This window comes from Carassius carassius, chromosome 39 (genome assembly GCF_963082965.1).
Source record: "Carassius carassius chromosome 39, fCarCar2.1, whole genome shotgun sequence".
NCBI classification, from domain to species: domain Eukaryota; kingdom Metazoa; phylum Chordata; class Actinopteri; order Cypriniformes; family Cyprinidae; genus Carassius; species Carassius carassius.
The window spans coordinates 29,151,954-29,167,403 of record NC_081793.1 but is presented as its reverse complement, the minus strand read 5'-3'; the positions used below and the strand labels follow the sequence as shown (position 1 = coordinate 29,167,403).

Genomic DNA, 15,450 nt, shown 5'->3' with positions numbered 1-15,450 from the left:
TCCACATTAGACTTTCTACTAATGAACGATTATTCAGTAATGTTTTTAACGTTTTATTTTGATTGTACTATTAAAATGAGTTCCTTATTTTAACTTGATATTTTTATGATTTAATTCATTATTTACTTTTCATCAACTCACAACTTTTTTTTTTCTTAATGAAACCCATTTTGGTGAAATCCAGGAGTAATGTAGTGTTGAATACTCTTTAGATGTTGACATCAATGAATGGAATATATTTTCTTACGAGTTATGATTCTGCTGATGATCTAATGAGAGTTATCTGACATGTAGTTGCAAAGTTACTTCTAGTTAGTCAAATGTCTGAAGTGGACGATTGAAATAAAGTGCGACATCCAAGAAAAATCTCCAGACTGCAACCTGAAGTTGTCATTTCTAATGTGAAAACATTTACTGGTTTACAGTTAGTACTGAAGTATAATTAAATGGGGAAATGTTTTAATTCTAGATTCTTGTGTAAAATGTTCCCACACAGTAACTTACGATTCCTCTGTACTTTTAAACCCTTGAGAGCAGAATGAGCCAATAAAACATGGAGATGGTGAAGCAGTGCCAGGGAAGACCGAGCCAAAAAACCCTGCTGTCCACGTCTCCTGAAACACGGTCGCATCCCTGGTTTTGGCTTCGTTTTTCCTGTTCTGTGCAAATCAATGTAAAAACAAGTGCAGAACCTTCTGAGAAGAATAAACTGAGAACGGGGACGAAATGACTCACAGTTTCTGTATTATAGAGCAGTTGCTCAGTATGCATTGATTTAGTTTGAACTTGCAACGCTAAGGTCATTGGTTCGATTCCCAGCTAATGCATGAACTGATCCAGTGTATACTTTAAATGCAATGCAAGTCACTTTGGATAACAGCATCTGCCAAATGCATAAACGTAAATGGCTCAAACAGTAGATCATGGCTTGCACCAGCGAATGCATGAACAGACAAAATATAGACCTTGAATGCAATGGATCTGCCATAAATGTAAATGTGTGTGAACCTACACAACGAAAAACACAAAGCTGTGAGTGTTTGAATGTCCTTCTGTTGTGTGCACTTGGCCAGTTGAACTGTAAGGTCGTGACCTCACTACACAAATGCTGCTTTTGCAACGAAATTCGATCCTTCTCTTTATATTTCTACAGCAAAATAATCAGTGCAAAAACAATTTCAACCTTTGGGAGTGTTTGTGACAAAAGAAAACTAAAAAAAAAAACTAAAAATGGGGGGAAATGATCACGTAACGAATTCTTCTTTTATTAGTGAAAAGTGATATTTTATTATTGTGTTCTATGCATATCTGGTTGTTTCTGTCAGATTATGTAGTTCAGATAGTTTTTGACTGAGAAGCCAAGATGGAGTGGTGTTTGATTACAAAGGAATAAATATGGTGTTTTAATATGTTTAGAAGACATTGTGCCCTCACAAACATGTAAAAACTGTGAAAATAAGCTGATCATGACGGAGGATTTCAGTTTTTTTTTTAAGTATTTTTATTATTATTACTATTTATTTTTTTAAACAGGATCTCAGATCGAATGTAGAGTCACACTCCCCTCTAGTGGTCGTAATAAAACAGTCAGACTGTATAAAAAAATATAATTATATAAATCAGCTTTTGTTTGAACCATGATTTATATTGTGAACTGAAAGCGATCTGAAAACACTTTAGTTCACTTTGATTTTCTTTATTCAGGATGATTGGTAATCTTTATTTTGATAACTATAGCACTGAGAGTGATACATTATTATAAACTGCTGTACAAAGTTATATTTGAGTTTTGTCTATACTGAGATGTTTGATCAATAAAACCAACTGTGTTTTTGTGGTTATGTTTTATATCACAGGAAGAACAAACTGAAATCTCTTCTGTATAAAAATAACTGTGTGGATTTATTTATCTATTTTTATCAAGTGTTCTTCACCTTTGGAACATCACCAACATGCTTAATAACTCTGTAAATTACTGTTATTTTCAAATAATTTACTGTAAAAAAGTTCTTCACTGTCTTTTTATTTTCAATTGAATGGATCCTTGAATTAAAGTAATTTTTAAAAATCGTAATGACTCCATACATTTGAAAGTTACTGTAAATATAACAACAGTCCTCTTTATAAACTATTATTAAACTATGTTTTGTTTGATAACCACCAAAAAAAAAAAATGAATGTGTTCAACTTATAATAAAATTCAGTGATCATGATAAAACGTTTTTTAAATTAAAATGAATATCCAAGCATTACACACGCCGACTTTTCTTTATATATATATATATGGTTTATTAAACCAAGTGTAATAACTGCACCTGGCCACTGGGTGTCGCTGTCGCTGCAGGAGACGCACGCACAGGTGACGCACAGCACAGGTGTCGCATTAAACCTGGCGGCGGGAAAACCGAGAACACACGGTAATGTCGGAGCAGTGACTCATGAGTGAGTATCAACACAATCAGCTCGAGCTCGACCGGAACACACAATCAGAATCAGATAGTCAGGTTTGATGTCACAGGGACATTTCGTCCATGTTTTTACCAAGAAACAAACTCAAAGCCGTCTTTAAAATGAAGAGATTTTAACGTTTAGTCGAATTGATTAATTGACTTCACTTTCAGAGTCACGTGGATCCTGAGAGATCTAAGTTAGTGGAGTCAGTTTAACTGTTTTCTTCTGTTATTTCTGTCTAACTGTCAGTCAGGCAGTCATTAAAGTCCACGTGAGGATTTCTCTTACAATCTACGGTCTACGCTGCAGGAGGGCGTCGTGACGTCATCACGCGAGTTCACCGGCGAAGGTCACCAGCAAAGGTCAACTAACAACAATAATAATATAAATATTTGAAGGATAGTGTGCTTATTTGCACATAATGACTACTGGCTGGATAGATTACTTAGTAAAACTTGTAGTCAATTACCGATTATAGAATGAAAACTGTAGTTATCCCTCACAATCTTCAACTGAAAACTCATCTTGTATTCTGTGAGAATCTAACTGCCTCCAATAATAATAATTATAATAATAATAACAAGATTAAAAAGTTATTTAAGACAAACTTTAAGGTTAGCTTGAAATTTTGGAGTAGTTGTAAAAGCTTGAAAAGTTTTAAACAAAAGTAAAGTTTTGAATTTAGATAGATGGGTTAGGGTTGATAAATATGGCTAGCATGTTTCTACATTATTAGCATGATGTTAAGATGTTGCTAACATGCTTCTGACATGATTAGCATTTTAATAGCATGTTTCTGGCATGATCATCTGCAGAGAACATGTTTTCAGCACTATTAGCATGTTGCTAACATGTTAGTCAAGTTTCTAGCATGATTTGCATGTCGTTAACATTATGCTAGCATCTATCTAGAACAATTAGCATGTTGTTAGTATGTTGTAAGCATGTTGCTAACATGTTAGCTATTTTGTTAGCATTTTGCTATCATGTATCTAGCATATTTAACATGTTAGCATATCTCTAGCATGATTAGCATGTTGTTATCATGATTAAGGTTAGTTTTTTTTATCATATTTTGTCTTTAATTGACTGATGAAATGAGTTTAAATGTTTGACAGAACCTCATGTCTGTTTGGCTAATGCTTTTTAAAACTAGATGCCACATAAAAAACTGTAAATGATTTTCTAACATTTTATTTTTCTCAGTTTATTTAAATATTCTTTTTGAGTTTTTGTTCAGAAACAAGTGCATTTTATAAATGATCTTTAACCCAGGGTTATTATAGGTATATATCTACATCTAAAGCCATAAAAAACACACATTATTGTTACTTAAAATAAATGTGTAAAATACCAACAAACAAAAAAATTCAGCTACTTCCCAAGGCAATATTTATATATTTTTTATATCTTGATGCACTAAAATAACAAAAACTGAAATAAAAAAAATATTTTAAAACAACAAAAAAAAACACAATTACTAATAAAAGCAAGAAATATAAATAAAAGCAAACAAGATATAAATATAAAAACTTATTGTAAATATTTACAAAACTCTCGAAGAGATTGGTTTGACTTCTGTCAGTTCTTTAAAAATAACTTAAAAATAATCTTTTTTTTGGCTAAAATAAGTAAAACCAATATGAAAATATTTATAATAAAAATGAAAAAACAACACAATTACTAAAACTTTTAACATAAAAGCTGGAGAAAAAAAACTATCATGAAAGCAGAAAATATAAAAAGAAAATCTAATATTTACAATAATCTCAATGATGCTAAGTTTAACTGCTGTCAGTTTTCTAAAAATAACAGTTTTTCTTCCCATTTTCATTAAACAGCTCAGCTGAAACCAAATGTGTCAGACAGCAAATCATATTCGTTTTGCAAAGCTAATGTTTTGCTTAGTCAGAAGGTTTATTGCTGCTTGCATTGAGTGTATTTATGAAGGATCTCTGGCTGACGGCTGTGTTCTGTGCTGTAGCTGGTGTGTGTGAGTGTGTGTGCTGCGTGATGCAGCCGGTGCAGATGCTGGAGGCTCCAGGGTTCAGACAGAGGCTGCTGGAGGTGTTGAGACGGGGCAGACGACAGCAGTACTGCCTCCCGCACACACATGTCTCACCCTCCCCGCACACGCATGTCCCACGGGGCCACTGCCTCCTGCACACCCGTGTCCCACCCTCCCCTCACACATCCTTCTGCAGAGGAGAGGACGACAGCGAGCTGCTCTCTTTCGTCACCGCCTCCTCCTTCGCTCTGCTCTCCTCCTCCTCCTCATCATCCTCCGAGAGCGAGAGCACATCGAGTGTCCGCTCGCGCAGACGCAAACGCAGACCGTGGAGCAGTCATGGCTTGAGAGAGTCGCTCATCATGGGAAATCAGGACGGGAAGCTGAAGCGCTCGGAAGCGGGAGGCGCGGCGGATGAGAGCGCAGCTCACGACGGCACAAAGAAAGGATTCCACGGCAAGAAATCACACGGGAAGGGAGGGGAGGGAGGGAAGAAGAAAAACAAATCCGACAGATCCTCGGTGTTTCCTCACATACGGAAGCGCAAGAACCAGAGCAAGGTGAAGGGCTTCCTGAGCGGATCCAAAGAGGATGCGCTGGACGAGCTGGATAATAAGACGCCCGATCTCTCTGGAGATGAGCTCGGACATTTGGAGAGCAGACCGAACACGCTGGACAGCCAGGAGGAGGAGAAGAAGGTGGCGAGCTCCGGATCCGACACGGATATGTACAGCTTCCACTCGGCCGCCGAGCAGGAGGATTTGCTGGCAGACATCCAGCAGGCCATCCGTCTGAAGCAGGGCGTGATGCTCACGGCCCCAGTCGAGGTTCCCTGGGACTGTAAACAAACCCAAAACACCCCCACCCCCGACTCAGAGCACTTCACTGTGCTCGAAGCCATTCCTAAACCAGAAAACGGGCTTGTTAGTGCACCGCGCCTCCCTGAGGAGGACGAGCCGGCTGTGAATGGGCTCCCAGAAGAGGCCCTTTGTGCTCCGGTCACAAAAGAGCCCGAGGCCCCTCCTCCTCCTCCTCCTCCTCCAGTGGTTGCTGTGACAACCAGCACCACCAGCTTCCCTGACCTCACAGCTTCATTCGAGAGCGCCGTGGAGGCCGTGGAAGACGATGCTGATGTTCCCAGCACAGATACGGTGTCTGAGGCCGACGGGCTCGGGTCTACGGGCTCTCTGGAGTGTGTCACCGTCATTGAGCCGCCCGAAGAGCCTGTCGCACTCCTCCAGAGGCGCAAGAGCAGCGTGTCGATCCTGCAGGAGAGTCCTCTGGCCACACGGCGGATGAAGACTGCGGTCAAGCCGTACCCGGCCATCAACACGTCCTACATCAAAACCACCACGAGGCAGCTGAGCTCGCCCTCCTGCTCGCCCGGGCCCTCGCCGGCCCTCAGCCCGCTCTTCACACGCCGGGGCCCGGACCGGCCCGAGAGGAGACGGGTCAAGCGTCAGCGCTCCTACAGCATCACCGGACCCATCAGCCGCTCCGCAGACTGGACCGAGGAGCTCCGCACGCTCCCGCCGAAAGCGGCTGGGTCAGATGACTTCCTGGAGTACGGTGGCTCGGAGGGGACACTCAGGACGGCCACACAGCGGGGCTCTATGACTCAGGAGGTCTTCACAGGTGAGATCTGCACTCCTTCTAAACTAATGTGAACGTCCTTATACATGCAACTTTTATAATGGAGCCTTTGTACTTCTAAAAAGTTACTGATGTTTTATAGGCCCTGAAGTTGCATCTCTAAATTCTTCCTATTTCATGCATCGTTGTTAAAAATAGTGCTGGTATATTAAACACAAAATAACAAAATGCAATGGCATTTGTTACAGTCAAGCTTATTATAGTTAACTAAACTAAAACTAATACCACAAAAAAAAAAATTACTTGAAATAAAATATACTTAAGTAATATATGTTTATAAACTGTATATTAGTGCTCGCAAACAATTAATCGCATCCATAAAAAGTTTTTGTTTACATTTTGTGTGTGTGTGTACTCTGTGTATATTAGTGTTAAACACTCATTTAGTACATATTTTGAAAATATTTACATGTTTATATTTATATAATTAATACATATTATAAATACATTTAAAATGCAAATATTATATTTTTCTTAAATATTATATATACATGCATTTGTGTGTATTTATATAGAGAGTACACACACTTATATTATGTAAACAAACTTGGATTAATCGTTTGACAGCACTAATATTTAATTTGATTTCAGTTATTCACCAAGGCAACGTTCCTCATTTTAATTTAGTTTAACGTGACGTACTGAAATAAACTAACACAGAAGTAAAATTGTGTAGTCATATATAAAATCACAAAAGCACACAACATAATCACTAAGACTTTCAGATTCAGAATTTCAGTGATATTAAATAAATTAAGCAACTGTTCATTGTAAGTTGACGTTAACTATTGATTTTAATAATGTGCTAGTACGTGCCAGTTAACATTAGCGTTAATAAATGATTTAGTTGTTAGCTTGTTAACTAGCTAATGTTAAGAACTGGAACCTTACTGTAAAATGTTCCTAAATTCTAGTTGATCGCACTAATCTAGGTGACCGCCCGGTTCTGACCAGTCTCTAGTATACACTTTATAATGTCCTGTTTACATGGAAGTCTGGATGACATAAGCACACTTGCACTGGACACAGTATCCCACAATGCAATGTGCTCGATCTTCCATTTCAAGTGTCATTTAATCAAACAAAATCAGTCAATTAATTCACAAGTTCTAAAGTAACTATTTATTTATGCTACTAACTGAATTAAACATGTAATAAGGTCAAGTGACAACAATGTAGCACACAACTGTTTGAAATGTAACACTCTTGTCTTCTGTAAGAGGTTGGCAGTGTATATACAGTGCAGTCTGCAGTGCATTTGTTCTCCATTCTGAGTCTCTGTCCTGTAGAGAGGCATTATGGGATGGCTGGAGATGTTGTCATGTGTCTGAGCAGTGAACAGAAGCATGTTGAGTTTGATCCGAGTCCAACACTTGAGCTGAGCAGCATCAGCGTGTGAGAGATGCAGATGAACCGGAGCGTCAGTGAATAAAAGGCTGCGCTCTGTCTGTTGTTCTGCTCGTCAGTATATTCTCTGTCTCTGTCTCTGTCTCTGTCTGTGTTGTGCTGGCAGAGCTCTTTGTGCTAGAGACTTATGAACCGCTCTGGATCTGAAGGAATCCGTCTGACAGCAGGAGCTGCATTTACATGCAATTAAAGAATCTGTGAGTAATGGGATCGATGGCTTAATCAGACTGAAAAGCCCACTTCAATATCGTTTGAGAAATAATCCATCAACAAGAAAAAACAGAGAACGTAAACACTGCATTCTGACTGTTTTCTTAACTGGACCGGATTAAAAAATGTTCAGCGTGTTTATGTATGTTTTATGTCTTAAACACTTGTTTATTTACATCTCATTCCGTATGAACTGGTCAATTCAAGAGACTAAATATTTGCTAAAAAGCTCTTGACTTCTAAGTCAGCTTTATTTTTTAGATATGCCATATAAGCAAAAATGGCACCTCTATTATGTTATATTATATCTGCCAAATACATATAAAAGCTAATTGTGCATTTTTTTTCTTTTCTCAGTTCTGACTTTTCCCCCCAGAACGGGTTAACGATCTCTGAATGTGTTGTGTTCTCTAGAGCAGATGGTGTGGTGTGATCCGGTGACGTCACATGCTCGCTCTCAGCCAATCAGAACGCTGGCAGGTTGCTGGAGCTCAGAGCACACGTTACTGTATTGACTTCTGAGCTCCTGCTGCGCTGCGGATCGATAGGAAACGGATACTTTTGCATAGCTTTCATGGATGAGGTTGCCAGATTTCAAGAGTTTTAAATCAGCGCCTCTTTTTTTTCATTAGTTTGTCTATCACACAAACCGGCTTTCTGATTTATTGATTGATTCAAAAGAACCAGTTCAAAAGAATCATTCGGTTCAGTCTGTGAGCTCAAATAAAGCGCTGCTTCTTTTGCCATAGATTCAGTAGAGACTCATGAATAATTTATTTCCAGTGTTTTTAAGAAATGCATGGTGTTCTGCATGAGAAGCGTCTGATTAGACACACTCTCATGGTGTGTTGTTCTCCTCATCTGGTCCGTGGGGTTAAACACACTGTGTCAGATCTCTGTGAGCTCCTTCCTCCGTGAGTCACTGTCTGATTCCTGTCCAGCGTGTCTGCAATGTCTTTCAGATGCATGTTCTTGTGCTAAATTTATTTGGTTTCCAAGATCTGCTTAATAAAGCTAGTGAGACTCTATTAAAACCAACATTTAATAACGTTCATCAATACAAATGTGTTGAGTTTAATGGGCAGAACTACATTTCCCATGATGCATCTCAGCTTGTTTCTCATTGGCTGTCTGACAGCATGTTTAAACGTGGACCCCTCTGTGGTCTTATTGAAATGCTAATGAAGTGAATGAGCTGTTGATGATCAGGCTTGTAAACTCAGGACTGTGTGTGTGTGTGTGTGTGTGTCAGTCACAGTGTCGGTGTATGACTGCAGGAACTGATGATATTTCAGTGAGCTGAAGGTTCAGGCAGGATATTATGCAAATATTGCTATGACAGGAGTGTGCCGTGATCATGTGACTAATGATTTATATTTTCACTGTGAGTTTAATGTGAATGTGGAGACGGTGAGGAGATGAAGCTCCAGCAGAAGCACTGCAGCAGTGACTCATTCACAATCACACACACACACACACACACACACACACACACACTCGTTAACTGCTTCTAATTAAAATCGCCAGCTGTTTCAAAACCTAACATGTTGCTCAGGTTTTCAAACGCAGCTATTAGATTCACATGCTGTTTGGAATGAACTGCTAGCATTATGTGCAGCATATACTGTACACTGCCTACATGTTTTGTGTTTAAAGGGATCGTTCACCCCAAAATTTAAATGACCCCATGACTTATCGCCCTCAAGCCGTCCTATTCATACATGACTTTCTTCTTTTAGACTAATCCAATCAGTGAGCTCTTCTGAGCTTTATAATGGCAGTGAATGGTTATTGTTTTCAATAGTTCAAAAGAAGTCCAATAAAGCGTGTCCATCCAAGCTAGATATTATGGTTTATAAAGTTTTAAATATGGATATTTTTCTTACAAATGCACATTGATTCAGTACAGGAGGCACATTCTCCCACTGAAGCTGTGTGAGGCACTTTATATGATGGATGGATGCACTTTATTGGACTTCTTTTGGACTATTGTAAAACAACACTGATGTTAGACTGGCTCAGAGATACTGTTATAGTTTATAATCAAACTGCTTGTTGTTGTTTTTGTCTTTTTTGTATCATCATTATATATATATATATATATATATACGTTATGAAAAATAACTGAAAGTTAATAATCTAATTTTATTTGTTATTTTAGTACTTCAGGTCTAACTAAATTAAATGTTGCCTTAGTAACTATCTGAAATAAGTTATTTTAATATATAATTTTATTTGAAGAGTAATGAGAATATTTTAGTTCACTAACTACCCTCCTCTACGCAGTCTACCTTTTTCTTTTTAATGTATAAAAAGTATATCAAGCAGCGCTGACGTACTAAATTCTTGTCACATGACCTCATTAATTTGAGCAGCATCCGGTTGTCACCTGTGAGTGATTATTTTACATTTTAAATCCAGTTTCGTCATGCGTTTTGACCGTCAGATCAAATCAGCCTGAATGCACTGCAAGTCGCTTTGGATAAAAGCATCTGCTATATGCATAAATGTGAATGTTGAGTACTATATGCATTATGTGCCAGCATCGTTTCACGTCAGTGGCTGAGTCTGCTGAATGTGTGTGTGCAGGCCGGACGCTGTTGGAGCGCTTCTTCCAGCAGCAGGACTCTGGAGAGCCGGAGGAGGCGGAGAAGCTGTGCTCCAGGATCCTGGCCATGGGCCTCCTGCTGCCCTTCAGCGACTGCTTCAGAGACCCCTACAGCAGCGGACGACAGATCGCTCCCAAGTTTGACGTGAGTCCCGTTAGTCTTCACTCTCACTGCGCTGATGTGCCTTTCCTGCGAGCATTCGGTTTTGAGCATCTGCTTCTGTTTGTGAACACACTCTTGTGAATGAACACACTACTTGAGGTCGTCTTGTCCTTGCTCTTACTGGCTGAGGCTGGGATCATGTGATCTGCTGCTCGTTTGTGATTGGCTCTTACTGTGCCAGAAATAGCTCTGCGTCATCCTTTGGTTCCTCGGGAGCAAACTGGATTGCTTTCAGAGATTGTTCTGAATATGCTGGCTGAGATTCGTGAGCTTGAGGTCACAGGTCATCAAATGACTGATGAACCATGGCATGATTATGAGATTTACTGATTTTATACAGATGTTCATTCACAGTTTGTTTACACTCTATTTCAGTTAGAGTGGCCCAATGTTTGTGTGTGTTTTTTATAATGGCTAATATAATATCTAGAGAAAATTTGCCTGAATGTTTATTTTTTAAATAAGTAGTCCTAAAATTTAGATTTGAATTGCATATAAAATTGCTATGCATTTGGGTTAAAATAATTTTGGTTTTAACTGTGCGAATTAACAAAACAAAAGCTTTTTTGTCAGTCATGCGTAATTGAAATGGGTCAGATATCCATATTGGAAATGATGATGATTGTGTTTTAAATGCACAATAATCAGGTTTATCAGCAATAAATGCAAATGGTTGGATTTACAAATGTCATAAAATTGCTTGTCGCACAGCTAACCGTATTGATAATTTTTAACTAAATATGCACAGTGAACATGATTTTACGCTATATTAATAAATGCATTGTATAAATAAAATCAAGCAGGCACGAATGTTTAATAAACTCATGTTTTTGAGTGCAGAAAGCTGAACGGTTTTTTTATGCATGCGTGAAAAATCTGCATTAGTAAGCTAGTTTATTAGTTCATTAAATTTATTAATCCAAATAATTGGAAGTTTTACTGTTTACGTAAGTTTCAATTTTAGGCCTAACTGTGTCCCTGCAGCACAGCACTTGAGTCTCTGGGTATATTTGTAGAAATAGACAACAATACACAGCTTTCAGAGGATGTAGAAATCTAATGCCTGGTTTTGTGCTCCAGGGTCACAGATGTGTAAAGAGCAGTAATGTTTGGAGCAGATGTGTCTTATTATTCCCAGATGATTCAACATTGAATCAAATCAAAATTGGAATCTGGTCGGAGGCTTGTGAATCAGTAACGGTTACAGTGACGGGTGGTTGTTTATTTTAGGGTGTGTGTTTGCTGCAGTGTGTGTGTGAGACCAAAGTGTGTGTTCAGCGTTTTCATTACTTATTTACAGTCGTGGCTCTGTGATTGGCTCGTCCGCCGCTGACCGGTTTCAGGCGTCATCAGTCTCTCTCTCTCTCTCTCTCTGTGTGCTGCTGGGGCGAGAGAGAGGCTGTTGCGTCAGAAAGCAACCTGATCTCACTGCAGCATCAGCATCAGCATCAGCAGCTCCAGAGAGAACATGGACGTCTCGACACACTGCTGCAGCTGCGTGTGTCTGCTGCGTCACGGATGTGAGGATGCATGCGTGTGCGCTGCACGCGTGCCCGTTGCCATGGCGATAAGCGTGGGCTGAGAGGATGGAGACCGCATGTGGCGGGTCGTCCTCTGATGGGACGGTTCTAGAGTTCATCAGTGGATGTGGAGAGGACAGAGGAACACAGCTGGACTCATTAGAGCTCGAGCAGGTCTGAGTTCATACAGACGATTAACATCTGACTTCAGTTTATCTGGAAGATTATCGTGAGGTTCTGGGCTTCATGTGGATGCAGTGCAGTGTTATTTCAGTACCTTTATTATAGTATATTATGAGTTCTAGAATTCCACAGGTTTAGTTTAAGGACTACACTTGAAGTACTCTTTAGTACTTTAATTAGAAATGTTGCTGTGTCAGCTTAATGTATAACACTTTTCTTTTTTATTTCAGTAAGGTTTATTTTAATTAATGTAGATGATTTTTAATGTTATTTTTTTGCAAGAGTTTTAAGTTTTTCATTCTTTTAGTTTTAGTTTATTAATTCAAGTAATTCAACTCAAACTAAAAACTTTTAAATGTTGCCTTCACAGTTAACTGGGATATAAATTATATATATAAATAAAGTATAACTAAGTTTATTTATTTCAGTTTCAGGGTTATTTCAGTTATCATACTTTAGTTGCCAATAATATTGATGAGATTCACTTTTGGTGTACTTTGCCGGTTTTATTAGTTTTAATAAAGGGTTTGTTCATTAGGTTAATTTAATTTTATGTATTATCTGCTGAAGAATAATGACATTTTTATATGCATTTCAGTTTTTCAATGGTTTATTTAACAATAACAACTCTGCTCCAGAGCAGTTCATATTCAGAATGAAAGAAGTCTAGACTAATTTGGAATATTTATAATGTATAAGTAGTTTAAATTGTGATTGTTTACTTTACAATTAATTTTACTTACTTGTTCTGTGCCGTTGATGAAAGCCGTGATTTAGAAGGTTTATCATTCCCATCATTCCCGGCAGCAGATGTGTCTCATGCTGTGTTTGTGTTTGTCTCAGGCCGACAGTCAGAATACGAATCCTCATCCATCATCCTGAATATTGAGCTTCCTCCCTCGTGACCCTGTGTCCGCTCGCAGGGAAGCGTTCTCCTGTGGTGTGTGTGTGTTTTTGATGAGGTTGTGTGTGTGTTTTCTCCTGCGTCTGCAGCATGATCAGCTGTACACCTGGGCAGCCGTCAGTCAGCCGCCTCCGTCTCTGGAGCATCTGGAGGGACGTCTGCCAGAACACCTGAAGAACCTGTGGCCCCTGACCAGACCAGGAGCCGAGGACGGGCCCCGACCCAAATACACAGAGGATGGTATGAGCGCGCACACACACACACACACACACACACACACACACACACACACACTACATTATTCAGCTGTGTCCCGTTTCTCATATGCAGCCCTGTTACTCCATGTTTTTCCTCTATTAAAGTTGTGACATCCAGGAACAGGGACACAATTTAAAAAAAAAATTTTTTTTTTATACAAGTTGTAATTTAGTTTTAGCCTGCAATAATATTGTGTTTTTAGTTATTTATTTTTTATTTTGGTCATTATTATATTTTAAATATTATGATTTCTTTTTTTTTTATGCTTCACATAGAGCAGCTGTTACTACACAGAGCCGTTGTTAACTGACTAGCTGCGCAAATCCACGTTCATTATCAGCGTTTATTTGCGCAGCTAGTCAGTTAACGACAGCTCTGTGTAGAAACAGCTGCTCTATGTGAAATCACACACCTGATGGAATTTACCGCTGATTAGAGAACCGGCTTTACTGACGAGATGCGCATTAACGATCGGCTGATCTTGATCGGTGCACCTCTAATTATAACTGACAACTAAGGAAAATCCCAAATTCAGTATCTCAGAAAATTAGAATATAACTTAAGACCAATACAAAGAAAGGATTTTTAGAAATCTTGGCCAACTGAACAGTATGAGCATGTACAGCACTCAATACTTAGTTGTGGCTCCTTTCCCCTGAATGACTGCAGCAATGCGGCGTGGCATGGAGTCGATCAGTCTGTGGCACTGCTCAGGTGTTATGAGAGCCCAGGTTACTCTGATAGTGGCCTTCAGCTCTTCTGCATTGTTCGGTCTGGCATATCACATCTTCCTCTTCACAATACACCATAGATTGTCTATGGGGTTAAGGTCAGGCGAGTTTGCTGGCCAATTGAGAACAGGGATACCATGGTCCTTAAACCAGGTACTGGTATCTTTGGCACTGTGTGCAGGTGCCAATCCTGTTGGAAAATGAAATCTGCATCTCCATAAAGTTGGTCAGCAGCAGGAAGCATGAAGTGCTCTAAAACTTCCTGGTATACGGCTGTGTTGACCTCTGACCTCAGAAAACACAGTGGACCAACACCAGCAGATGACATGGACCCCAAACCATCACTGACTGTGGAAACTTTACACTGAACCTCAAGCAACATTGATTGTGTGCCTCTCCTCTCTAACTCCAGACTCTGGGACCCTGATTTCCAAAGGAAAAGCTAAATTGACTTTCATCAGAGAACATAACTGTGGTCCACTCAGCAGCAGTCCAGTCCTTTCTGAAGCGAGACGCTTCTGACGCTGTCTGTTGTTCAAGAGTCGTGTGACACAAGGAGTGCGACAGCTGAAACCCATGTCTTGCATACGTCTGTGTGTAGTGATTCTTGAAGCACTGACTCCAGCTGCAGTCCACTCTTTGTGAATCTCCCCCACATTTTTGAATGGGTTTTGTTTCACAATCCTCTCCAGGGGGCGGTTATCCCTATAGCTTGTACACTTTTTTTCTACCACATCTTTTCCTTCCCTCCACCTCTCTATTAATGTGCACAGAGCTCTGTGAACAAACAGCCTCTTTTGCAATGAGCTTTTGTGTCTTGCCCTCCTTGTGCAAGGTGTCAATGGTCGTCTTTTGGACAACTGTGAAGTCAGCAGTCTTCCCCATGATTGTGTAGCCTACAGAACTAGACTGAGAGACCATTTAAAGGCCATTGCAGGTGTTTTGAGTTAATTAGCTGATTAGAGTTTGGCACCAGGTGTCTTCAGTATTGAACCTTTTCACAATATTCAAATTTTATGAGATACTGAATTTAGGATTTTCCTTAGTTGTCAGTTATAATCATCAAAATTAAAAGAAATAAACATTTGAAATCTATCAGTCTGTGTGTAATGAAGGAATATAATATACAAGTTTCACTTTTTGAATGGAATTGGTGAAATCAACTTTTTGATGATATTCTAATTAGGGAAGGGCGTTTTCCGCAAATATCACATTCGAATATTAGTTTATTTAAATTAAGTTTAATGAGACCAACATTATTTTTCAGCAACATTTATTGTTTCCGTCATTTTGAACAAGCTTACACACAATAAGCTTGAACATTACACATCGTGTTTTGTAGCTGAAAACCTTT

At 39.3% G+C, this 15,450-nt stretch overlaps 1 protein-coding gene across 4 annotated transcripts in view; it reads left to right on the top strand.

Annotated features, from left to right (window-relative positions):
* Window positions 1-2,333: 2,333 nt before the first annotated feature.
* Window positions 2,334-15,450, top strand: part of fmn2b (formin 2b) — a 42,258-nt gene continuing 29,141 nt past the window's right edge. For 2 of the 4 annotated variants that reach the window (XM_059531495.1, XM_059531494.1), the window contains exons 1-4: window positions 2,872-2,985; window positions 4,436-6,094; window positions 10,319-10,482; window positions 13,197-13,347. In XM_059531495.1, the coding sequence (XP_059387478.1) occupies window positions 2,931-2,985; window positions 4,436-6,094; window positions 10,319-10,482; window positions 13,197-13,347 (2,029 nt within the window). In that variant the 5' untranslated portion in view covers window positions 2,872-2,930. The other 2 variants (XM_059531496.1, XM_059531497.1) reach the window with 2 other exon arrangements.